The 26,586-nt window shown below is 40.3% G+C and overlaps 1 protein-coding gene across 2 annotated transcripts in view; it reads right to left on the minus strand.

The window, feature by feature from the left end:
- The window catches only part of Wb (wing blister), a 148,837-nt gene that overhangs the window by 102,775 nt on the left and 19,476 nt on the right, over nucleotides 1–26,586 (minus strand). For both annotated transcript variants that reach the window (XM_076423592.1, XM_076423591.1), the window contains exon 3: nucleotides 16,907–17,214. In XM_076423592.1, the coding sequence (XP_076279707.1) occupies nucleotides 16,907–17,214 (308 nt within the window). The remainder of the gene's footprint in view (nucleotides 1–16,906; nucleotides 17,215–26,586) is intronic.

Genomic DNA, 26,586 nt, shown 5'->3' on the forward strand with positions numbered 1-26,586 from the left:
AATTTAGGGTGATATGGCGGAATTAGATAAATTAGGTAGTTGTGGCAAAACACTGAAAGATAACAGAATGCCATTTGTATTGCAATATTTTCTGACGATTAGTTTAATGAAGCGGAAATTTAAGCTGATCTTCAGTTGATTAAAATCATTTAAAAAAAGAATAAACACGTGTCTAGCTCCTGTCTTGCAATTTTAATGACATAGTACGTGGCACATAATTTTTATTTTGCATATTTCGGTGACTCACGAATGTATAATTTGAAAATCTAGTATTCGAATAAACCCGAACGTGTTCCGAAATGTATTTTTAGACGCATCGTGTAAGCAATCAAGTAAATATTTGTGATATTAAAATCGCTGGCAGCCACAGCAGGAAAGACCAATACCCTTGTAACTTGAAAACGTCAACCTTGACTTTCGAGTATACTCTTTGCATCTACACGACCTACCCCATGACGAGGCACGCAACGCTGGTAGTTGGTAGCGCGTCGAAGCAGATGAACACGTGCAGCCAGTATAAATATTTAGCCTTTGGAACGTTTGCTCGTCCTGCTGCTTCTACTTTCTCTCGTTCCTCGGTGCCTTTTTGTAAATAAATCCGCTGCGAGCTTTCTTCCGTCACGTCTAGGAGGCAGGGAACGATCAACCCTTCGCTTTCTAATATCTCATCGTTTCAGCATCCTTTTTGGAAAGCTGGTTTCGCTTTCAACACCTTCTTACAGTGAATCATTCCCACCGTGAAAATGTCCACGTGTATTTCGCGATTCTTGAGGGATCGAACATTTTTAATAGCAATTCTAACGCTTCACAAATATTTACAACGATCGAGACTGAGGATTTTTCAAAAATCTGGCCCGGGGATCTTTACGAATTTTCAGATTTATTCGCAAGGATTTCACGAAATTAGTAAACACAAAATTAAATTTTTAATAGCGATTTTCACGCTTCTCAGATGTTCACAACAAGATCGAGGATTTTTCAAAGATCCGAGCTGAGGATCTTTACGAATTTTCAGATTTATTCGCAAGGTTTTTACAAAATTAAATTTTTAATAGCGATTTTAACGCTTCCTAGATATTTATAAAGAGTCCGAAGATTTTTTAAAAATCGATGCTGAGGATCTTTACAAATTTTCAGATTTATTCGCAAAGATATCACAAAATTATTGTTCAAGAGAACTTCATACAATTCGCGAAACTTACTATTTGTAACCGACTAGATTTTTCTTTTTAACGAAAAATCCGCATAATTTTCTGCTCCGTCTGATACAAAATTTAAGACGAGATCTTCATACAATTCCAAACTGATCGGAAACAGGGAAGGTTACTACATGTAACCGACTAGAACAATGAGACAAGATGCACGAATTGTTTAAACCAAAAAATCCGCATAATTTTTTGAATCACTTGATGGAAAATCCTGATTTAAGTACTGATTCGACTTTGGACAGTTTTCCACTCGCTTTCCACAGACGAACAAACTGGTTTCTCTCGCACGAGGAAACGAGGAGGCGAGTTAGAGGATTTTGATCGACTTCTTCAGAATTCTATAAAAAGAATCGAGACCTTTTTGGCTGTTCGAGGTCCCAGCACGGTTCTCGGCTCGAGAAAAAAAGAGTCGCGTTCTCGTCGGACGCGGGACGACTTCGTGGAAAAATGAAAAGTGGTCTCAGCCGCAAAAGTCACGCTCGATCTCGCTGAGAGCATCCGAGAGGGGCATGATTTTTTTGCCAGTGCAACAGGAACATCGACGGAGTTCTGGTAACAGAGTCGATCACGTGAAGCGCGCGAGCGATCGCGATCCAGCAGAACGATCCCACGATCCACGATCGCTCGAGCGACGACGACGACGACTAGTCGCCTCTCCTTCCGAGCTTGGACGCTATCCACAGCCTTGTAAGGATGCGGTCGGTATTAGCATCGAATGACAGAAATCGCTTTATAGTAGAACCTCGCCGGACGAAGAAAGTCGGTAATGACCGGACCGGCGACATGCCACGGGTCGACGATGAGCCGTGCTTTGGCAATTCGCGTGCGAATCGGGGTCAATTCTGACGTTTTGCAACCTGATTCCGCTTCGGACTTACGGTCCTCGAGGCTGGCTAGCGATTTCCTCGTCAACATTGATGCTTGTTTACTGTCACCGCAAGAAACTCGCTAGGCACGGCTGTCTTTCAAGCCGCTCGCGTGTGTCTATTGGGTTGGCAAGAAAGTCATTTTTATTTTAAATTAAATAAACCCAATTTTCTTATTCAGGCAATGAACTTTAATCAATACACTGCGGATCTTCATGCATTTAAGAAGCAATTGCTTGGGTGAAATCTAAAACGGGAAAAGATTTTAAAAATTCAAGAATGCTGTAATGTTGTTTTTAGTGTAACAAAGTCGTTAAGGGATCAAATAAATATTTATATTATTGCTGCTTTGCACAATCAATACAAAACATTTTTATTTTGCATAAAGATAAGCAGTCTATTAATCAATAAAATATTTTGCATTTTGTTCGATGATCTTTTGCCATATTTCTCTTAGATTTCAGGTCGTCATCATTAGTGAATGTTTTACCATTCAAAGAGTTTTGTAAACTTCGAAATAAATGGTAATTTGTTGGTGCAATATCCGGGCTATGTGGGTGGACGTGACATCACTTACCAACTCCATTAATTTTTCACGTGTTCCATCATGATAACGCTAGGTCACACATACCTTTGGTAAGTGGACGCCATATTCTTAAAATGTATCTTTGGTTTAGATGGAGAATAAATACATTTTCCTAGAAGATGGTTGTAAAAAAACTGTACGTTCACCTACAAAAAATGAAAGGGTGGAGGTGGCCCTTACAAGTTTGGAAAAGAAGGTTATTAAGAATCATGTTATTTCAGCTAAAAAAATTTGAAGATGATCGCGCTTCGTGGTCTTCCCGGTACAAGATCTTCATTGCTAGATCTTTCTAAAGCAGAATTTCCACATAAATAATTAATTTGCGAGATCCTCCTGAATATGCGATATTTCCAAAAATTGTACCATTTGCATTTCTTTGGGGATAATTTAAAACGCATTGTCTAAGAAGACGTCGAGAAGTTACGTGTCGAGGCTCAACAAAAAATGGTCGATAAAGAAATGCTTAACAAAATCATTTTCTTCGCTTGTTGTAACAACAGTCGTGACCATTATGCCTGAGAATTAATTTAACGAGTACAACAGAGATACCGGATGTGTTAAGCACGATTTCAAAGCGGCGGATTGAAAAAGGTAAACGAACCAGGATTTCTGCTCCGCTCGAATAATTAATATCGCGGGAGGGATGCAATTGCAGTTGCAAGGTCCGGCTATACTCTCCGCGATTCCTCCGGCTGAGAATTACCGGTGCATTATCACCGGATTTTTTGCTCATTCCGTCTGTAGCTTGCCACGGACGTGCTCGTGCCGTCGGAAAATAGCGTTTCGTTGTGTTTGTACGAGCAGTATGTGGCCTACACCGAGAATAGAGTGTGCAATTTACTTTAGCGTTATATCATCCGCGCGCGCGAGCGAGCGAGTGAGCGAGCGGACAAGCACGAGCAGAAAACAAAAATACCGAAAGCATCTAAAACGAATGAATGGCCGGAATGATGCGGCAGTTTATCTTCCTTTGTACGCTACCGATGAAATTGCAAGCCTCCCGCAAAAACGAATAAAGGAAACCAGTGAATCTGCACCCCCCTGTATTTATTCAATAATGCGCAGAAACGGATTGAGTCGTCAGAATTTCTCTAACTGTACATACTTCGATACGGAAGAGTATTTACTAATATCACTGGTTAGAGATTAGAATTCTTCGAATATATTCAGATTTGTGTCACAGGTAAATTCTATGTTGTTAAGCCACTTGGGAAACTTATAAAAATCTTCTACTCTCTTATGTTTAATGGTTCAATGATTTGGTAATTCTTTTATATATAAAATTCATATTTTTAATAACCTTATTATCCGAGAAATTCAATTCAACTGATATTCAAGGAACTCAATTCAACTTGATAATTCTGATATTCAAGAAATTCCATTCAACTTGATAATTTTCTCTGATACTCAAGAAATTCAAATTGACAAATCTGATATTCAAGAAACTCAATTCAACTTGATAATTCTGATATTCATGAAATTCAATTCAACTTGATAATTCTCTCTGATATTCAAGAAATTCAAATTCATAAATCTGATATTCAAGAAAACACAATTCAACTTGATAATTCTGATATTCATGAAATTCAATTCAACTTGATAATTCTCTCTGACATTCATGAAATTAAAATTGATAAATCTGATATTCAAGAAAACACAATTCAACTTGATAATTCTGATATTCACGAAATTCAATTCAACTTCGTAATTCTCTCTGATATTCAAGAAATTCAAATTGATAAATTTGATATTTAAGAAATTCAATTCAACTTTATAATTCTCTCTGATATTCAATAATTCAACTTGATGCGAATTGTACGTAGCAGTATTTAGTATTTAGCAGTATTTAGCAAAAGCTAAAAATTGTACAAGACTTTCGGGAAATGTTCAAACTGTGCGCAACATTCTCTCGTCGGTACGGAAAGCAAGAATCACAGTTACTTCATCGGTGATAATTCTCGATCTCGGGGTACGCTTAACCTTTTGCACTGGAAAGTTGAACAGTGCGCTTAGGAGTATTTTATTTCAGAAACTCGCATGTCGAACTACTTACGGACGACATGAACATTTCCGTGCATGCCAAGCGAAATGTTCGTATCATTGTACATATCGGGTTGCAGCAATAATTCTGTAGCGATTCAGATTTCCAAGGAAAGTTCATCTTTGCCATTCGATGAAAAACCAGTAGGGTCAATCCACAATGCAGAGAAGAATTACTATTTTGAAATATTACTACATATTTTGAACCGAAAGGATTGCGATCTGGGAAGGAATCCTTTGGCCGGCCGCCTCGTTACAAGCCGGTACAAATAGTAGCGGTGGTAAACGATTGTACGGCACTTATTGTTGGCAACACGCGTGAAGCAGTGAAACGTTCACGTGAGACCGGGTGGACACGCGTTCCGCGCCGCGCAGGTACATGCTTTACGAGCGAAGGTGTTGCTCCTTAAGATCCTGTCGCGGATAACAACGCGACGTGAGATCTGTTTACGATACAAGGCTCTCTAGTTCCTCCGCCGCCCTTTGCTTCTTCTCTTCTTCATTGTACGGGTTCGGGGAACGAGCTTCGAGTAACATCGTTTCCTTCTGTGCAAAACACAACCCCTGGACATCTAGCTAAACTCTTTCTAGATTTTCCTCTTTTTCATTACTAAACAATTAATTCATTACGAGACTCTTCAGTCATGAAGTTATAGAATCATTAAATTACTCATTAATTAGATTCAATCAACACTGTTCGAATCAATCATTGATTTACATTGATTAAATTCTTCAACCCTTAAATTATGAAATTACAGAATCGTTAAACCATTGAAGCATTAAATAATTGTATGGATAAATTGTGAATATAATGTATAAGTAATTAATAGACAGCGGATGTTTATGAAAAATAAAAATTTCGTACCTGAATTGTACCAAACTGTAGTGATATAAAAATTCATTTTCTTTCTCAATATGTCTAATAGGTTGGAATAATAGTAACGCGACGAGGAACGAGACAACCCCAGGGGCGCCAATCCGCCTTGGCACTACCCTTAGATGAAGAAAATGTTCGCATGTTTGAGAAACTTCTAAAATCTCTAACAACGCCCTAACAAGGGTTAGCAACGATTGGTATAAATACCGGTAGACGATCGCGGAGAAATCACTTTTGCTGCGCCTCTGGGAGAGGACGAGGTAAGACCACGGCCGCACATAGGTTAGGGAGAGTACGAAGCAATGCTATCGGACGCCCGGCAGCTCAGGAGAGGACAGGGGTTGCACCTGGACGCCTCTCTGGATAAATGGGAGAGGACGGCCGCCCGCCGAGAGGAAAGAACAGGGTAGCTTCCTGGCCGCCTGGAAGTAGGATCACCAGGTTACTCTGTACGTCTTGGAGAGGACGGCCATGAAGGCCGGCCGCCGAGCTTACAGAGGACACCGAGTGAATCCGAGTCGTCATCGTTTTCCCAGAAGGAGAGTACGGTTGAGATAAACCGGACGCCTGATGGGAAAACCTTTTATTAGCAAAATTATTTTAATTTTTTGTTGCTAACCTTCTTCAAAGGTTTATTGTAAATGATACGAAAACTTTCGATGTATGAATCTAATTCGAAAATATATTCTTTGTTCAGAGAGAAATCCCAATTCCTATTCCTTGCGAAAGAGAGAGAGAACCCGTTCCTACTAATATGTCGGATCCTACAGTACTTTTAATAGTACTTAAAAATTCTTCTAATATTTTTACTGTTTTAAATTACACCCACTCAATTTTCTCATAAATGCATAAAATCCGCTGTCTTGTAATTAACGAATGCAACTGTTGATGCAACCGTAACCAAATCGACGGGGATTATAAACTGCGATACATCGAATAAGAGGGAAACGACGACTGGTAACGATATAGCACACCGCAAGATCTCGTAACCCTATACATATTCGAGCAGAAATCCTTGCCGTCGTCGTCGAATCTGACGTCCAGCCGACATGAGCCTCATAATCGGATTATGTCGTCTCGTGTTACCTTAAATCCATCTTGCAATTAATACGTCCACCTTCTATTTGGTAACACGACACCGCCCTAAGTCCGGTTGTTTCACGGGTGTACACGCGCGTACGCGTCCAGCGGATCGAAACATGGTAGCCCCCGATATCACGTCCTATCAAAATAAACCGTGTAACCAGTAACCCATACATAATCGGCGATCCGATAACAATTATGAACGACAATCGTTGCGCCGAAATTTTTTATTTACATTTTGATAGAGCGTTTCAAGACGAATATCTATCATATATGAAGGTAATTCAAGGTCGCTCAAGGGCAACTGCAATGGGAAATTGCTGAATAACAAAGTTAATACGGATAGCAGAGTTAAATGAGACACCCTCTATACCGTAGGTACGAACAGATGACTACCCTGAAGATGTTTCATCCAGGATGACTAACGCAGGTACGTCATTCCTGGTGTCTCACTGTCAACAATGACACAGCCCTTGATGGTTGGTCATCCTACACTCTTTTTACCAGCCCTAAACATGCAAGAATTACTATGGTCCATCCTAGTGCAGCATTTGAAATTCTATATTTTCAATCAATTCTAGTAAAAATGCTAGAAAAGAAATCGCTGCTAGAACTGGGGAAAGTAGCAATTCATATGTCACTGTTTTCTACGAAACAATAGAAACCGTAGGTTCTGGAAAGTTGCAAGGTGGACAAAGTGACCGTTCCGACGCGTTTCTCACGGACGAAGGTGTCGTTCGTCCCTTTATGGGTGCAATGGGAGACCGTAAGTCCCCGTTTACCGGAGAGGCTAAGGGGCACCACTAATAAATTGGCATTGTGTGCTATCTGGCGAGGACCGTAAATGGGGTGCACCGTGCACGAAGTAGCAGCAGCAAGAAAGTTTGCCAGGCCGACGCGACGGTTCCTGGAGGCTGGCGAGACATCGACTGCCCCCCATTTGCTTCCTCGAAAGTTATTTCTTGGTCTGGGAAGTTCGTATTTTGGGGACCGTGATCGTAAAAAATGTTGTAACATTAGAAAGTCTATTAACCCCTTGTTACACCATTTTTTTTTCACAGTTCAATTCAAACTTGACAATTTTCAGGGGACTTATTAATTTATTCTACACCCATGTTTAGAAAGTTCTGTCGTATTTTAAAGAAAACATTTGAATCAATTTATAAAAATATATATTTAATATACAGGGTGTCTCTGCTGAAGGAGAGGCTACCTAAATATCTCCTTTATTTTTAATGTCACAAAAAATATTTATGGCATAAGTAATTGAAATGGTATCGAAGGAGGAATATCATAGAAGAACAATTTTTTCGTCCGGTTATTTTTTAATAGTTTTTTTAAAGTCATCGTTATTTTTTATCGGGAAAACTTTTTTTTATTCCATCTTGTTTTAATGACGTAAGCATATTCGAATGTATTTTTTCAGCCGCTTTAAGATGGAATAAAAAAGAAGTAGTTTTCCCGATAAAAAAATAACGATGACCTTGAGAAAAATATGAAAAAAATGACCGGACAAAAGAAATTGTTCTTCTATGATATTCATCTTTCGATACCATTTCAATTACTTATGCCATAAATATTTTTTGTGACATTAAAAATAAAGTAGATATTTAGGTGGCCTTCTTTCAGCTGAGACACCCTGTCAATGATATAATTTCAGATAATTTGTCAATTCCTGTTTGCCAATGACTCACTAGCAACATGTGTTTTTCATTTACAAGCAAAATTACGTTCCCATTTCAAATGCGACAGAACTTTCCCTCCAACCTAATAGTCACAGAAGGATGGAATTTTAAGAACAATTACTATATGTACAATAATAAACGAAAACCAATTATCACGAATGCTTTTCACATCTGCCATGTTCGCTTTCGATTTTCCGTTCCGCAGTAGTAGTAACAACGTTTCAGAAGCTACGAGCCATAATAGAATTTTGACGTTGATTCGCCGTAGGGGATGATTTCTTTGACGGGCCGAAACCTCTTCGAAGGGACGGAAAATTGAATTTTCCACTAGCTGACACGTCCGAGTGGATATTACAGCGCGAGGGGTTGAGGAAAATTGTTCCGCGACGAGAGGGTTGAACTCCGGTTCAAAGAAGATGACATAACGAGCGAAATGTGGAAGATTGATAGTGCTAAGTGGGAGCCAGAATTCGGTGGCCAGTTCGACGGAAGTGTATATCGGATCGTGCACTTCCTAGTCGTCTCAGTTCCAGACTAATTCCACCAGCACAGCGACCAGGACCTCCAGTTAGGCGCACACCAAGTCCGACGGCCACGGTTGACGCACGGACGCGAATCAGTTTTAGCAATCGTGTCGAGCACGAAACGAGGTCCAAGCCAAGATCAGGTTGGCAGAAGACCAGGACGAGGAATCCCTGTGGCAGACCGCGCGGTGTCCGCTCGTTCATTTTCTGCAGACGAGTTTCAGACGCGGCGCGATTCTTGTGGACCTCGCTTAACTTCTATGTCAATACTCACAATACGCCGCTACGACGTTCAGTGACATTGTACCTCAATGTGAAATGTGATTCAATTAGCAGATGTTCAAGAGAGAATTGCTGTTTGTCAATAAGAGCAGTCAAACTATTTTCAAAGGTAGTTGGATAAACTGTGATAGGTTATTTCCAAGAAACGCATTAAGCATAAAATGATCATTAAAATTAGCTTCATTAAAAATGATTTCTAAATGCGTTCAGCTTTTAACGAGCTTTGTTTCAACATCTTAATTTCCATTTAACCGTTGCCATATTCCGAGAATATCCAAATTTAATCCATTGCACTCGAGTCATTTGACTCAAGTACCCTCGGCAGCTGTCGCTTTCCTTAATTCAGATTCCCAAGAAATTCGCGAATTGTGTATGTCTTGTGCGTTACATTCGCAAATTGTGTATACCCAGTACACATTATTCATGCAACTAAACGTGCACAATATGCATCTTCAGCTACAAGTCGTCAATAAATATTTGAGCAGAAAGAAAAGTAACATTTTGACTGAATGTATTCGTTTAATAATAGCAAGGCAACAATTTAAAATGACAAATCATATTGCTGTGTTTCACCAAAGAATGACATGTTCCAAAAATTCTTTTCTATCTCCAAAATCTTGATTTAATACCAATGCATTTTTGTTGCAAAAAATCTTTTCGTTAAAGTACTAGATACGCTATCAGAGTAAGTTCAACTACCAGAACAAGAAAGAGAAATAGATCACAGTCCATGTTTTAAACAGAACCTACGAAAAAGATCTATGAATCTGTTCATCTAGTAAATCATCTGTGAATCTACGAAAAAATTACCACCAGCGTCATTGTAGCTTGTAGTATCCAGCCAGGCCTCAGCTAAAAACTTTAAGGAGCCGTTCACGCTTCCGAACAATTATCGAACATGACGTCGCCTGATTTATTATACGTATTGTACGCGCGGTGCAAGGGGGATGCATTGCAGCGGTCGATGCACCTCGCGGGCTTTCGGATGCGTTTCAAAGCAGTTCCGGGACGCGGCGGAGGCCTCGTTACCGAGGGGAATCGCCTTCATCATCCAAGAAAGTCCGAAGAAACGTGGCATCGCGAGCTTTGGGTGGTCCCGGACCGTCGATTTTACGACTCGATTTGCTTTCTCAGGAATTCTCATGTGCATCCGCCCCGCCCGCCAGTCATTAAGCCCCCCTCAGTATCAACCAAAATATCGATTTATTATTGCTGTTGCACTCCCCGAACCTGAATATGCAAATCGTCACGCTTCACGGAGATTAACTTATTTGCTGGCATCGTTTGGCTAACCAACCCAGCAATTACAATATTATATTAAATTATTAAGCGATCTCGTGTACCCTCCAAATATTCCTTAATTTATTGTCACATTAGTAAGTCCAAGAAAATGTAATTTCTGTATCTTTGTTTCGGGAATGGTATAAAATATTTTCTGTTATCGAAATCCATTGAACATTGTGCTTCCTGTTTTTTGAAATTTTTCTAAGCCATAATCGTGTTTGGATAATCAAAATATTAAATTATTAAGCGATCTAGTACCCTCCAAATATTGTATTAATTGTTGTTGTAATTAATTGACACACTTATTAAGTCCAAGAAAATGTAATTTCTGTAACTTTGGTTCGAGAATGGTATAAAATATTTTCTTTTATCGAAAATCCATTGAATATTGCTTCCTGTTTTTTGAAATTTTTCCAAGCATAATCGTGTTTGGATAATCAAAATATTAAATTATTAAGCGATCTAGTACCCTCCAAATATTGTATTAATTGTTGTTGTAATTAATTGACACATTTAGTAAGTCCAAGAAAATGTAATTTCTGTAACTTCGTTTGCAGAATGGTATTGAACAGTTTCTTTTATCGAAGCTAATTGAATATCGTGCTTTGCGTTTTATGAAATTTTTCTAAGCCATACTCGTGCAAAAATCGACGATCTTATCATTATTGTTATGGCCTGCCCCATTAATTCTGGAATGATGTTCGTGGGAGAGCTCGATCGGAAGGTTCAAAATATCGATTCACGTTTACTTCGGGCTTGAACGGCCCCCGGTCGCGATCTACCACCGAATCGATCTTTGCACTCGAATCTCGGAAGGAACGAGGGCCCCCTCTGGATCCGTGGGGGCTCCCACCATGAATCGCGTTCATGGGTCGTTCACTTTTTTCTTATACTGTTTCTTTGCTTAAGGAACCACGCCGCGAATACTTGTACGCGCGATCGGCTCAATGCCGGAGGAGCCGAAAGTATGCAGGCACCGTGTACAACCTGCACAGGTAAATACCTGCTCCAGTATACCTGCGGCGCGACATAAGGCCACCTCCATAAACGACCATAGTTCGTTTCTTCTCGGTCCCCCCTTTGCTGCCCTTTGCTTGCCAGCCCCGTTATGTCCAAAAATCTCGACGGTTTAACAGCTGGTCAAATTGAAATTTTCTTCGGAACGTTAACTGGAGACTGAAAAAGTTATGGCAGCTCTCGATGGGGTCCGTTTGAAACATCAAATATTGAAATTTTTAAAAAAATGTCCTCATATTAGGTTCCAATGGGTACAGATAAATAACCACTCTCGATTGAATTTAAAATTGAAAGTGGTGGAAATGGTATTTTCCTAGGAACGTTAACTGGAGACTGTAAAAGTTATGGCAGCTCTCGATGGGGTCCGTTTGAAACATCAACTATTGAAATTTTAAAAAAAATGTCCTCATATTAGATTCCTATGGCTACAAATAAATAACCAACTTTAATTTTTAAAACTAAAATTGGTGAAAATTATAATACTGCTCAATTTTTGGTTTTTAGCCCAAACCATTTCTCATCGTGTCTAGATCAACTCCGATGAGGTTTTCATCATATAAATAACTGACAGGAATCTACGAAACATATTTTTCAAATTTCCTAGTAATAGCTAAAACAGTGAATGATGGGACTGAGAAGTAAAAACATCCGAGCCCACAACGCACCCTCGAAACTTCCACGAAGATTTGTCCAGATCTTCGGGAATTATCGAGGCCCGAAGAGGCCCGGGGAACTTACCGGTCTCCAGAGAACAACCGTCCAATTAGCGTGCTTGAAAGCGCCATAAATTCCTCTTTGACAACCACCGTCCCTCCCCGTAATAACCTGGAGAGTTTGAGGGTTCCCAGGAAGTGGCGCACCACCCACTTCGAGCTTCCTCTCTCTCGTGGATCGCGAGGCGGGCTTTTTAAAAGGTTCTGTCGGAGGGTGGCTTACGAAACCGCGTCGTGACCGGTCGCCACGACTCGAAATGTGAGAAAATCGAGCCCGGGAACGGGCCAACCATAAATCAACCAGCCTGGAAGCTTCGGGGAGACACGGTGACCCATGAAATGGAACTTTTAAAAAGATTGTATTTTTAAAAAATGTTCATTAGGTTCTTGGTAGACCACACAGTTTCAAAAACCAGAAGTTAAGACGACATTAACCCTTGTGTAGTCCAGCGCATACCCATTTATTGTATTTCTTTCAACAATTTGTTAATATTCCTCTAAAAAATATTACAAAATGTCTCTGATTGTCCATTTTTTACTCGCCAATATATTAATTTATAGTCTTACAATGAGAATTTGTGCAAACATGTTAAATACAGAAAGATTTTAAATAATCTGTACATTTTCGTTGACTACATAATGGTTAAAAATCGAAGAAACGGAAAAATAAATGTTATTGAACGTCGTGGACTATTTTGGACATTGACACGAGGGTTGAGAAACGAGAAGTACACATCGATGTGAACCTCTTGAACGATCCGGTGATCAAAGTGTGTCAGATGATTGATCGAAACGGACTCCGGTGGCACTGGTTCTTTGACTTTTACCGGTGCACGTCCTGGCACGTTACGAATTTACCTCGTAATTCAATTCCCACGGCCGCTGGCGATAATTACAGAGCACCGTGCAGGACCTTCACGTACCACCATGCTGCGCGATCATCCTTCGGCTTTTTCACAACGTAGACTGTGTGGACGATTCTCCGAGCATACACCGCAACGGACCTTTCCTTTCATTAGCCTTTTTTCTTCGTGGCCTTTCTTCTTTCTTACATACTTTCTACCTTCCTCTCTCCTCCTCTTCTCACCTGGTCGCCGACGTTTCCGCTCTCGCATTTCACCCTTGTTTCGTGGACGACTATTTTTTCACACCTCCAATTAGGTTCTTCTCCTTTTTCGCATATTACGTCTTCCTCGGTATTTTTGCCCTTCTTCCTTTATTTTCTACGTGCTCGTTCATGCTTTTACATCTTTCTTTCTTTCTCATCTTTTATTCTCGCTCGCGGATAATCGTGTGTATCCTAATTGATTTTGTTCGGACTATTACTAGACTTTTTTAAGTCTGTTAATTTATATAACTAGACTGAGGATCTTTATGCAAAATTTTCTTAATCTTTGTTCTACTTTATGTTGCACCAGCTCGTTTTCGTTATGAATACATAAACTACGCAGTCTATTTGCAACTCATACATATATATATATTGCGTATTTTATGCATTTAGGACAAAATTTAGTAGATCGAACGGAGAACAGTAAAAACAGTTTAAAAATTTGAAAATACTGTGGCATTGTTTTTAACTCAATATAATGATTAAGAAAAGGTGCATAAAAATTCACAGTCTAATGAAGAAACATATCTTCGACTTTTCAAAAAGATTGCCTTATTTCGAACGTGTTACACGTGTTACCCCCCTCAACACATCTGCAGAGGAGCATTCCATGGATTTCGCGCGAGTCGTTGGCTCATTTTAAATTTAACTCCTGTTTGCGCTACTGATTGGCATGACGAGACACGGTGGGACCGTGGCTGGCCCGCCCACGCAATCACGCACAACGAAATAAATTAATTTGTTCCTACCGAAAATGGGCATGGTGATGGACTGCCTCCGTTACGACGTGTATCGCCGACAAGTAGAAACGCGTTGCACAATTACTAGACGGATACAAATGGTTACCGAAAGCTCGGTAAGGCAACTGTCGTTCATTTTTCAGCCTGAAATGTGTCACTCGCTTAATAACCGAACATCTTGACTCATGCTGGCGATTTACCATAAAGTCCACTATTCAGTTTATTCAACTCATACAATCGTATAAAAATTATTTGAAACAAGAAATCGTAATCCTTTTATATTTTAGCTTTGCTTCAAATATTTGTAGCCACCGTGTATATATTTGCCTCATTTATATCTCCCGATTAATATGGCGCACGATAATTGCAACGGAAAGTAGTACAACAACAATTCCACACGATTTTATGGGGGCTCGAAGAACGGGAGAAACAATTCCATAAAAATTATTTGAAATAAGAAATGGTAATTCTTTTATTTCGGCTTTGTTTAAAAGATTTGTAGCCACTGTGTATGTTTGCCTCATCCATATCTTCAAATTAATACGGCGAACGATAATTGCAACGTCAAAGTAATACAACAACAATACCACAGGATTTTATGGGGGCTCGAGGGACGAGAGAAACAATTACGAACAACGTTGGCTGCTCGTAAAATTAATAAACGCAATGAACGCTAACGAGGATCATAAATATGTCCGCCGCGGTTTGCTTATCCGTCGATTAGCATAATCAGTCCCGATACTTGTAGACCTTTATTTAAGAGTGACTCGATGAATTGTGGCGTATGCTGCAGAGGGCCAGACTACATGTAAAATTCCATATCGCGAATCTTCTTAGTCGAATAAAATACGATACCCTTATTTATGTAGTAAATATTGTGTAACACACTGCGTCAGCATCGAATAGATTCTCACAAAATAATTGATGACACAAAATATTGCCTCTCCGAGAACATTTTCTAAATATCAAAAGTCTATTGAAAACATAATTAGTTTCTGAAAGATGAGTCAGAATGCTCGAATGATTTCCAACAATTTTGTTCAACTCCCAATTATTTTGACGGTAATATTCGACCAATTAGCCCGGCAACTATTCAGTAATAACGTAATAACGTAATTATTGTTCGGAGAAACCATTAATAACAACGCCTCCTTAAATTTCGTAATGAAAGCTTTCTTTAAGACTTCTTAATTAATTATTATGAGGAAATCATCTTGCGCAGGCGATCCTGTGTACCGCGATGATTCGCCGGAGGTATCTCTTTGGGGGATTAGCAATCAGTATCCAGTTAGGGACCGAGTCTTCGACCCACACTCATCTCCCCTAATTGCACACAAAGATTTCGTTTATCTCAACATATCCATTATACATTATACACCGACCGGAACTCGCTCGTCGATTCATTCGCGTATTATCGTCGCAATTATGTGTTCGGACAACCTCGTGATCATTGCGAATACTCGTGAACTCAGCTGGATCAATTCATTTCGCTTTAATAATACCAGTACTTTGTAACTTCACAGTTGTATGAACAAGAATTAGGAACGTTTCTAGAATTTTGTGTGTAATATTTTAATTTCAATGCCTCTAATATTCTTTCGGAATTCTTAATGAAATTCGATCAAATGCTTTCTTCTAAAAATTTCCACAAAAAGGCAGAAAATTGTAACCATTTTGCAATTATAAATTATCTTTATCATTATGCATCGATGGCGTACGAAAATTTTCGAAAAATATCAGAATACGCAATTTAATAGAATTCGATACAATTTTCGTTCATTTTGTATCTGCTAAGGCCATTGCCATTGATAATAACTTGACTGCGGATTTTTATGCAAAATAAAAATTGTCTACATAGATTGCAAGAAATAGAAACTAAATTGAATGTTATTTCTTTCCTTAATGATTTTAAAAGAGGAGAAATCATATATTGACATCTTCAATTTTTTAACAATTTTGAATTTCATCTACTCAATTTTGCAGTCTAATAATAACTATTTGGTTCCACTTCCTTAAAAGCTACCTACAGAAATAAAAAATTTCATAAGCATCCGCAGTCTAATCATTACGGACGAATCATCGGAAAAGACGAAAACTTTTTTACACACCTAATACACATGTATGTACCGTGTTATACTCTCGCAATCCGTTGACAACAATACGACCCGTTGCGGCGTCTAATTAAACGGTAGAAAGAGGAGAAAAAGTCTGCCGACAACCGCTAACTAAGCCGATTAAAAAGTAGGAGGGCAGAATCAACGGAAAAGTCTGCCGGGGGCGGGCTCTTTCCAACTCCCGCGTCCTTATTACCGATCCTTTAGAAAAAGGGCCGCGCTGCTCGATGCTCGTTAAAACGTTTTCGCGGGTCGCCGTGCCGCTCGCAATTTGCCGTGTGTCCGCGGCAGGTATACTCCAGCTTGAAGCACGTGAAATTCTGAGAAAGCAGACCCGAAAGTACCCATTCTCGGTCTGCGAGAGAGCGCTCCCGTACCCGTCGTCCGTCTCCGTTTCTCGTGTTTCGCGTAATCAATGCCACCGCCACGGCCCCCCCACTTTTCTCTGACCCCCTTTCTCGGGCCCGCAAGACCCGGACCACATAAATCCAAAGCGGACCGAGGCCCGCCGCCGCGCGAAACATAAGTAACGACCGGGAAAAAGGCGACTTTACGATTTTTCGGAGAGGAATGACACGCCTCCTACCACTTTCCCATGGCCCGATCAATTTTTCTCCACCCTCAGTTCATAGTAAACATCTGAACGTGTTTCTTCATTAGCTACGCGATGCAATAAGAAACTGACATACTCTTTGGTACCATCAACAATTTCGAAAACGACTTTCAGGTGTTGAACAGAGGTCAATGAATTTTTTGGTGAATCAAATTCTCAGTCTGACCTGTTTAAGGTCCAAGATGACGGTGATGAACTCGTACTGTTCTCCATTCGCCAAGGTCGGACTCTGCCACCATTTCCCAGTATTGGAGTCCAGAATGTTGCTGATGTTGTGCCTCTTGCCAGGATCGGGACTCCTAGCGTCGCAGACCGCACATCTTGAGGACTCGGACGGTTTGCAAAATGTTTCTGGACCATCTTCGCCGCAAGTTGCATTCACGAAGACGTCTGCCTTCGCTGCAACGTTGAATGTTGATGGGAAGAGACCGCTGTTCCTCATGCTTTTGCTGATCCCGTATAACCCGGACGAACCTGAACAGAGAAATGAAATATAATCGTTAGATGTGAGAGTTCGTTGACCAACAAAAGAGTTTATACTAGTATAACTTTCCAGGTAGGAGATACTAATTTCTAGAAGGAGCGGGAAGAAGTTAGGCAATGCGCCTTTTGGTCGTGGCGTCGCACCGGTTCAACGCCCGTGCGAATCATGTGTACGAAGAAGAGGCGCACGAGATCGCCGGTCGATGCAAAGTAGGGGTTCTTCTTCAGTCAAAAGCGCTAGATAAAAGATCAATCTGGGCCGCAATCGCCCTCAAAAGTTCTATTTTTACGTTAGCGAGGCTTAATTTACATTATTCGGAAGCATACAGCTGCGTATGTAGCTATTTTCATAAAGCTGCGACAGCTACATGCTGCTGAATAATGCAAATTACGCCTTGTAAACGTAAAAATAGGACTTTTGACGGCGATCGTGATCTAGATTGATCTTTTATTTAGCGCTTTTAACTTCTGAAGAACCCCATCCTTGCATTATCGAGAAATGAGAAGCCGCATCCCGCACCCTTACAATCTTAGAAACGAGTCTACCTCCTTAATATCGAGAAACGAAAATATTCTGGGCAACTCGGCGTGCCACGAACCCGCACGGAAATTCACGCGGAGCGTCGAGAGCTCGCCGAGATTTATCTCGTGATTTCCTCGAGGCGCATACATCGACAGGTTTTGACAGAGCTCTCAGCGTGAAACCGATCGTCCACGGCGAAACAGGTTGCCGCGGAGGATGCGGCGCATACTGCCATTGTATGGTGGTATGCACGAACAGGTTCACCGGTAACCCGGCCACCCTCAACACTCGCGAACAGGTTAAACGCGCGTAATCGACACGCGAGTCTACACGCCATGCAGTCCAAGAGAAACGTGACGAGCCATCGAGCACCGTTTGCCTCGCACTTGCCGCGAGAAGTCAACGCGCCCGTTCACATCCACTCGATGACAGTACGCTGATAACACGACTTCCGTTGATATTTAACAGGGACAGTAGCAATTACATATATTGTGCGGGCGACAAAACAACGCGGTTGAAGGACGTACTTCCACGATGTCGAAGAAACGGCGCTGTGGACGGGATATCTCATCATTAGACTGCGGATCTTTATGCATTTATGAATAAATTGATTGTGTGAAATATAAAACAGTAAAAGATTTAAAAAATACAAGAATGTTGCTTTTAATGTAACAAGGGATGAAATCAATTTTTATGTTATTCCTGCTTCCCACAATCGATGTAAATCATTTTTATTTTGCATGAATTTCCGCAGTCTACTTACCAATATGATTTTTTCTCGTGTATCTTTAGTATTGATACGAAGTGTTTTATTAAAAAAAAGAAATCTTTAAAACATGTCATCGTTGCTGAAAGGTGCTTAAAAATGATAAATATAAAATACTCCATATTTTACACAATTAGAGTTTTTATTGTTCATTTTGTATGAAATGGAGAGTGAAATTATAGTCGATGTAGAAGATCTGATATACAAAAATAAAAGCCGCAGAGAAAGATCTCATCCAACAATAGAATGTGTGCTTTGCAAAAAGAATGGCCGATGGAAGGAAACCAGATATTTCTATAAAAATTGTTCCGACACATTATACATTTCACCACGCTTTCAAAAACTTTAATTGATATTATGTTGATATACTATTGATGTGATGATGATTGATGAACAATATCGAAAAGTCTAAATCATCGACAGATTACGGCAACACCCGTAACATTATCCTACGTCGACCATACGAGAAGATGTCTTCGTCAGACGACAATTGTGGGACACCAATGAAGCCACGGAATTATAAGCGCGTATATTTGACCTTGGAACGACCCTGAAGCGTCACGAAGGCCACCTCCATACGTCATCGAGACGTTTTCAAACCGCACACTTGCGACCAGTTTGTTTGGCAGCTGGACAGCTAAAGAGCAGCACAAAGATATTTTGAAATACGGAAAAATCCAAGATGAAGGAACTAAGCCGATCCTCCCCGGTGACTAATTCTCTCGCTGGCTCCAGTTTCGAAAATAACGGTGTCCGACCGAAAATGCGAAACCGTTCGCTCGATCGCGTGGAAACGGATCACGTGTATGCACGCGCGTACGTAAATACAGTATGCATATATACATAAAAGCTCCGGAAAAGGAGCATAGCAGCATTGGGGGAGAGCAGAGCATTGTGTGTTGTGTCTCGGGCTACTCTGTTCGCTCGGTCCTTATTCCACGGACTGTGTGCACCGGAGAGACTTAAGCCCACCACGAGTGACTGATGACGACAGAAATAACCCTGTTCCATCTTTCCGGCGACCGGCCGGTCGGCGCACGTGTCCACGTTCGTGAGGGAACCTACGCAACACCGAGAGAACGCGACGGTACGGAGGGAAGCCGCGTGATACCCATGCATCGCGCTGCAACTCGCTGCACAGTGCCAGTGGGGGCTGGATACCCGTTTTCCTGGCCAAAATTGAATTTTTGATAGTGCATATCACAAACTAATTTTTGTATACATTAATTGGTAACCTTTCAGAATCAAAAATCTAAAATATTAGCCATTTTAAATTGTTATGTGTGTGGAGACACTACTTTGAAGATGACTCCGGAATCCATTCGATGTAGAATTACAGTTTTAAAAGAAGTACAGAATTAAAATTGACGCAGACAATTTTTATTCTGCACAAAAAGTCGCAGTTTGAACCTGAAGTAACCCGAAGAAGAAGTGACTGGCTTATCAGCGGCAGAAAGAAGCACTATGCCGTTAGTAGCAACTCTATTTTCGATTCCGAACGGCTGTTCGTCCTCTTCGAGGCACTTTTTCGTGTCCAGGATTGCTTGTTTACAAAATACTCTGCGGAGGGTTGGCCCACATGCCGTTGGTCACGAGTGGACTCCCATGGTGGTCCTTATGACTGATAATGCCGCTACCCATGGGCTGTTTCGGTCGTGCTCCACTGTTCTCGAAAAACGTGGGGGAGACGAGAAGCGAGAGAAAACGGGAGATCCCCGGACGCTAATCGACGCGTTCGAGGATTGTATGTTGACCTAATCTTACACTTAAAACTTGGGGAACAGAGTTGAGTGCTGGTAGGTCTCGCTGTTTGTCCATTAAGTTATCGCAGCCGAAGCTAGGGACACGTTGTTATCGCTTTTGTAACATTACTGTCTATCGGAACGCTACCAGAAACGGTAAACACGTCCACGGGACAATAAACTCGTACGTACAGTGACTAACATTCGGATACGCTTAAAAAGACGATAACTTTTTAAATATTGGACCGTACGATTTTACCTTTTTAATAAACAATTTTATTTTTGATCACACAATACGAATTTATGAATAATACCATGTTCATCACTGATACCAATCTTTTTCTTTTTCCACCTCTTAGTCTTCTTTTATGTAATTCATAATTACACTGTACTTTGTAATTCTATTCCAATTGTAAAATCGAATTACATTGTAATTTAATTGAATAAGAGACCGGAAGTACAAATTATACTGCAATTGAATTGAATAAGAGACCAGAAGTACAAATTGCATCGCAATTTAATCGAATAAGAGACCAGCGGCACAAATCACATTGCAATTTAATTAATTGAAGCGACTGAATTTCGAATTACGAAATAATTGAAGTCAATGTAATTGAATTACATCGTAATTATTAGACTGCGAATCTTTATGCAAAATAAAAACTTACTTCCTGAATTGCGACAAGCTGGGATGAAAAAAATATTGAATTTCCTGCTGAATATGTTTAATAAGTTGAAAATGATATGGTAGTATGTTTAAATTCTTCAAATATTATTACTGTCATAAATTGAACCTACTCTTTTTTATCATAAATGCATCAAATCCGCAGTATAGTAATTATAATTCGTGAAGTAATTCTTTTGTAATTGAACAAAACTCTGCCCGAAACTCCGCGCAAAAACCATAGAAACGTTAAGTAATTGTGACAGACCCCGCGGTGGGGATCAGAAATAGGTTTATCGTTCTATTCTTCGCTTCTTCCATCGGCGGACCTTCACTAGCGTCTCGGTTAATGATACACATAGCGATTATTGCGGGCCGCAGACACGCGTGTCGGCTTACGCACATCCCTCGTAGAACTTTCATGGCAGTTCATTCATATGTGAAAGCATGGGAGCGCCGATAGTTAAATGCGAGTGGGTTTTACGGTAGCCGGGGATGACGTGTGTAGTAGAACGAAACAATAAAGTATCGCCACGCCACACGGCGCATAGCCATACGCGGCAACGTATTATTCCGTTGAGCGGACACTGCCATTTACCCGTGATTTATCGCGTTATTTATGGGAAATTATGATTGCAACAGTGTGCCGAGCACTCGGCTCTTTCGTATTTTTTCCCTTTTCGTTCGAGGATGATGAAATTAGGCTCTGGCGTTCCGCTTTCCCATGTTTCAGCGAGCCTAATATCCTGAAAATCGCCAGAACTCTCGTAACTGGCTCCGTTATGACGGTACTTTCTAAACTTTCATTGGCTGTGGTCGATTCACACCGGTTCGGCACGGAACACTTAAAAAACCCATGGGCATTTTGCACACTTTTATGGTGGCCGGACCTCTGCTCGCGGAACGTTCGGAAATCCTCGAGAGAATCCTCCCCGCTGAATTTGTTGAAGTTTTATGTATTCCTGATCGTTAAGTGCAATGATCAGACAATTTTTAAGGTCTAGACCGCTCTTCAATTTTGACGCGTCGATTGGGATATTCACGAGTGACCTCCATTTACAGTTTAACCCTTCTGTAGCCAATGCTCATTTTAACAAATTATCTATACCCATTTCCTCAAATTCTCATTTTAACCCTTCGCAATCGGAGCTATTTTAACTCGAAAATTAAATATTTCTTCTGACCTAGAATATTTCCATTCCTCCCGAATTTTTAAATTTTATGAATACGTGAAATTGGTATAATAATGTTTAACTAATGTAAGTAATATTTTGAATACTGATACAGCAATTTTTAGTGGCGCCTAGAGTCACCATTCGAGTGCTAAGGGTTGAGACTATAAATTAATAAATCAGCGAGGAAAAAGTAGACACTCACAGAAATTTTGTAATATTTTTAGAGTGCAAAATAATGAAGGGTTAATACTAGCCGTATTGATCAAGACACTGCACGATAAAATCTTTCTATAAAATTCGTACGAATAAATAAATGCACAGTAAGTGCCAACAGCATCTTTGCAACAATTGTAAAATGAGGGATCTAAAATCCGTTATCTTGGCGGGTGGGCAGCCCGTTAAACATCGCGAATCGTATAGTTGAATAGATCGCCTCAAGCGTTGCCTAACTGCAATATCTCGCATTGACAACGAGTTTGCAACGAAACGTCCCCGATAGCGGTTCTTCCCGGCGCCATTGTCTGGCAATTAACATAGCAGACAGCGGTGGGCAGGCGTACGGGATTCCACGTCGGCCAATCTCCTCGTGAGCGTAGATCAAGGTGCGAAGTATACTTCGCGATTTTACGAGCCGGTTGCGCGACACCTGCGCGTTTCGAGAGATTACGATTTTCATTGACGCGACTAGAACCACGCGAGCGCAATCGACCGTCTCGCCTTCCGATGGAATGTCTGCTAACGGGGGTCGCATGCAGTTTGACAGTCCACCACATAAAAACGACAGTTTATGCAGGTTTTTTTGTGACAGCCGAGCCGGGACTCTCTACGAAACTGTCGGACAATGGGCCGTTCGCTCGCCCGATTTCATAAGCTCGCGATCGACACTGCCTCGATTCTCGTTTTCCCGGGATTATACCGGTGAAACATTTGTTTTGGAATGCCTTTGGCAAGTGCGCAATATGTACTTGGAGAATTGTTTATGGGGAATTTTGTGGAAGGCACTCGAGAAATGCGGGGAATTGGACCAACGCAGCAAGTTTCGTATTCGCGATCGCGATTAATAATGATCGAAGTTTTAACTTTCTGTAAATTCACCTCAGGCTGATAAAAACAGAAACAATCTTCTATCTTTTCAAAATCAATAAAATCTCACAAATACTTATGCAGACCATTTTCCTCTTTCTTTTTGCTCCGAAAAGTACACAGAGGAAAGGTTGAAGACAATCTTCGTTTTCAATGTGCATAAAATTGAAATGGTTTGTCGACTTCAATGCAAAATAAAAATTGCCTTCAATAAAAAAAAATCAGTTTTTAGATCAAATTCAAAACGGTTAAAAAATCCTCCGAGAACGTAAGACTACAGTTGCGTTAGTTTCGACTTGTTAATTAATGCAGACAATATTTGTTTTGAATGAAAAGAGGTTATTACAGTGTTTAATTTAGATTAGATGATCGCCAACTTCCCAGAAACTTATCATTTACGTTTTTCTTCCCGCACAGAGACAACATTCTATTACACTGGTTGAAATCACAGGTTCGTGATCGCGACAATTTTCACGTTCGTCTGCTTCTCGATCGTGAAAGATTTTCCTTCTCGTTCGAAGGGGATCGAGGGACTGTGGGATCGAGTGTCTCGTTTTTACAGACATCCTATTGACAGTGAAAAGAAGTGGACGCGACCACTCGAGACTGACAAAGTCAATTTCCTTCGTTCAAAGTGCCACGCCGGGAGCTGTAGACTGTCATCGAGCTACTTGAACCGCTTTTGTACCCGGTCTCGCCTGTACTCTGCCTTGTTGTTAGTTAATGGTAATCTGCCGATGCATAGAAACAACAGACCTCGATATTGATCCACTCAAATCTTTCGCTCGATCTACGATCACGATGAAATTACACATCAATCGTCTTGAACTGAAATTCTGAAACAGATTTCATCTTCCATAGAAGAATGAACCACCAAAATTGTTATATTCATTCCCAGGATTACTTCATTTTATCTTGGTATTGTTAATTATTTATCTATTTACAGTTTATTTTAAAAAGTGGGTCTTCTAATGTCTTCGCTAATGTCTTCCCCTTTTTTAATTCATGCATTTTCCATCATCCATGGCAGGAAATGTACGAATGTTTAAAACGCGAGAGAACATTATCAGTGCGAATAATCAGTGAGAGTCGATGGTATTTTTGCCACCCATACGTGCACGAGTTACCGACTATGTACATACATATTTGATCTACTTTCATATTCAAAATCCGGTAACTTAATCTACAATGCATTTTAAACGTGCTCCTCGAAATAATTGCTCTAATTCACACTATTTTCGCAAGGATTCTTATAAAAATCAGCCTGCAATAAATGATTTCGCTTGTCCCTCTAACAATAAGACATCACTGTAAAACAAATCATAACGCAAGCTATAAAAGTACAATAAAAAGTGTACTTCGTGCGACCGCGTTGCGCGTGCTTCCTGCTAATTAAATCATTAAAAGCCGTCGAGGAATTTCCGCATGGCTTTCTCGATTGTCGGATGACCGTTGCCATTAATATCGTCGTCAAACGTTTCGAGCCACAGCGCAGCTTTCCGATTATTTATGCGGCATCTGATTTACGCGCGCCCGGCCAGCAGAGATACAGATACAGGTGCGCGTTTCCGCCGTGAGAGAAATCGATTATCGTCTCTCGAGGAGCCGTGTAAGCGGCGTCCCGCGGCGAATATCGGGCCGAAAATGAAAACCTGTCCGTAGGGGAATAATTAATGCGACCCAGTCGCCGAACTGTTCCCTCGATTAATCAACAGAGGTCCCGCGAGATTAACGACTTCCGATATCAATGGTCACGCGGCTATCGAAAGTCCGCGTGCAACTGCAACCGCAGAAAAGAATCGGCGATTCCGCTCCGGGCCGACATCATTTTCGATTGTTTAGGTAGCCGTCCGCCAACCGGTATTTAATTATCGCGAACCTTGCCAAATAGAAATTCGAAAATGAATCGAAAACCCCGCCTCCGAAGGTCGATGATTAATGGTGGTTTCGAGACACTGGAATTGGGACACACACTTCATGATGTGTACCAAAGAGAGTAGGTATTCTTAAAAAGAGTATTTTTAAATATATTGGTGTCTAATCAATCACTACACATTTAAGTATTGTATGAGATCAGAGTTGTGCTAATTCAATTACACAATCGAATTACATTGTATTTCAATTATATAGTAATTCAACTACGTTGTAACTGAATTACATAATTCAAACTTTTCAATTAATTCAATTACTAAGTATTTTAATCAGATGTGTAATTGAAATACAATATAATTAAAATACAGCTCTCCAAATTATAGCCCAGAATTTTGAAGAAGTGCGATATATTTTTATGTTTTTCTTTCATATACTTATTTGCTGTCTATGCGGCGTAGTTTCTATATTCCTCGTCCCCCTTCATAATACGTAACGCTACTTTGTAATTGTACTCCAATTGTAATTACGAATTACATTGTAATTTAATTGAATGAAGATCTGAATTATAAATTACAATATGACTGAATTACAATTTCATATCCATAAAATGAAAAGAATGAGATAGAATGGAATTATTCTAGGTCGCGGAAGAAATGTTTAATTTCAAGTTAAAATAGCTTCGACTGAAAATGGTTGAGGATTTTACGTTGGAACAGTCAATTGTCAAATGAAAACGTTGTTACACTCTTCACTCATTCATAATATTGCTGACACTATTAAATATTTAGTATTGTACGAGTTATTATGTCAATTCTACATCCACAAAATGAAAAAAAAGATCCTATACAATGGAATAATTCTAGGTCAGAAGAAATGTTTAATTTTCAAGTTAAAATAGCTTCGACTGCAAAGGGTGAATAAAGAAAAAAGATAGAGGATAATTCAGGTTTGAAAAATGTGACACGTTGAGAAATATACGATATTAGACCGGAAGAATTTTTATCGAAACATTACGGTGTGATATTAGAATACCACATAACAGTCATTCTGCATCACCGTTTTCCCTCGTATTACACGCGTGACTGAGCTTATCAGGCGTAATATCGGGACAGGGGTTCTGCTTTCTCCTGCGAGTGTTTCCCAGGCTGATAAAGCCGAGCACCCTTACGATTTCCCTATAAGAAACGCGCCCAGAAACGATAAGCGCGATATTATCTCGAGAGATCATTAACGTTTGACGCGAGCATCGCGCTCACACGTCTAATTACACTTACGACACTTTGATACAATATCTAGGCGATTATTTATGGGCGTGACACATTCCCCACTGCACGACGTTTTTTATTATCAAGGACAATGTGACGCACTGTTCGTCAAGAATGATAATTTAACTCGTTATACAAAAAATGTTAACAAGTTAAGTACCACGGGAGAAATTGTGGAAAAAATTTGTTGTTCATTCCAGTAGGATATTAATATACAGGCCACCTAAATATCTTTTCTGAAAATACAAAAAATGTTTCTGACGGAATCTAAAT

Source organism: Lasioglossum baleicum, chromosome 5 (assembly GCF_051020765.1).
Source record: "Lasioglossum baleicum chromosome 5, iyLasBale1, whole genome shotgun sequence".
Lineage (NCBI taxonomy): Eukaryota > Metazoa > Arthropoda > Insecta > Hymenoptera > Halictidae > Lasioglossum > Lasioglossum baleicum.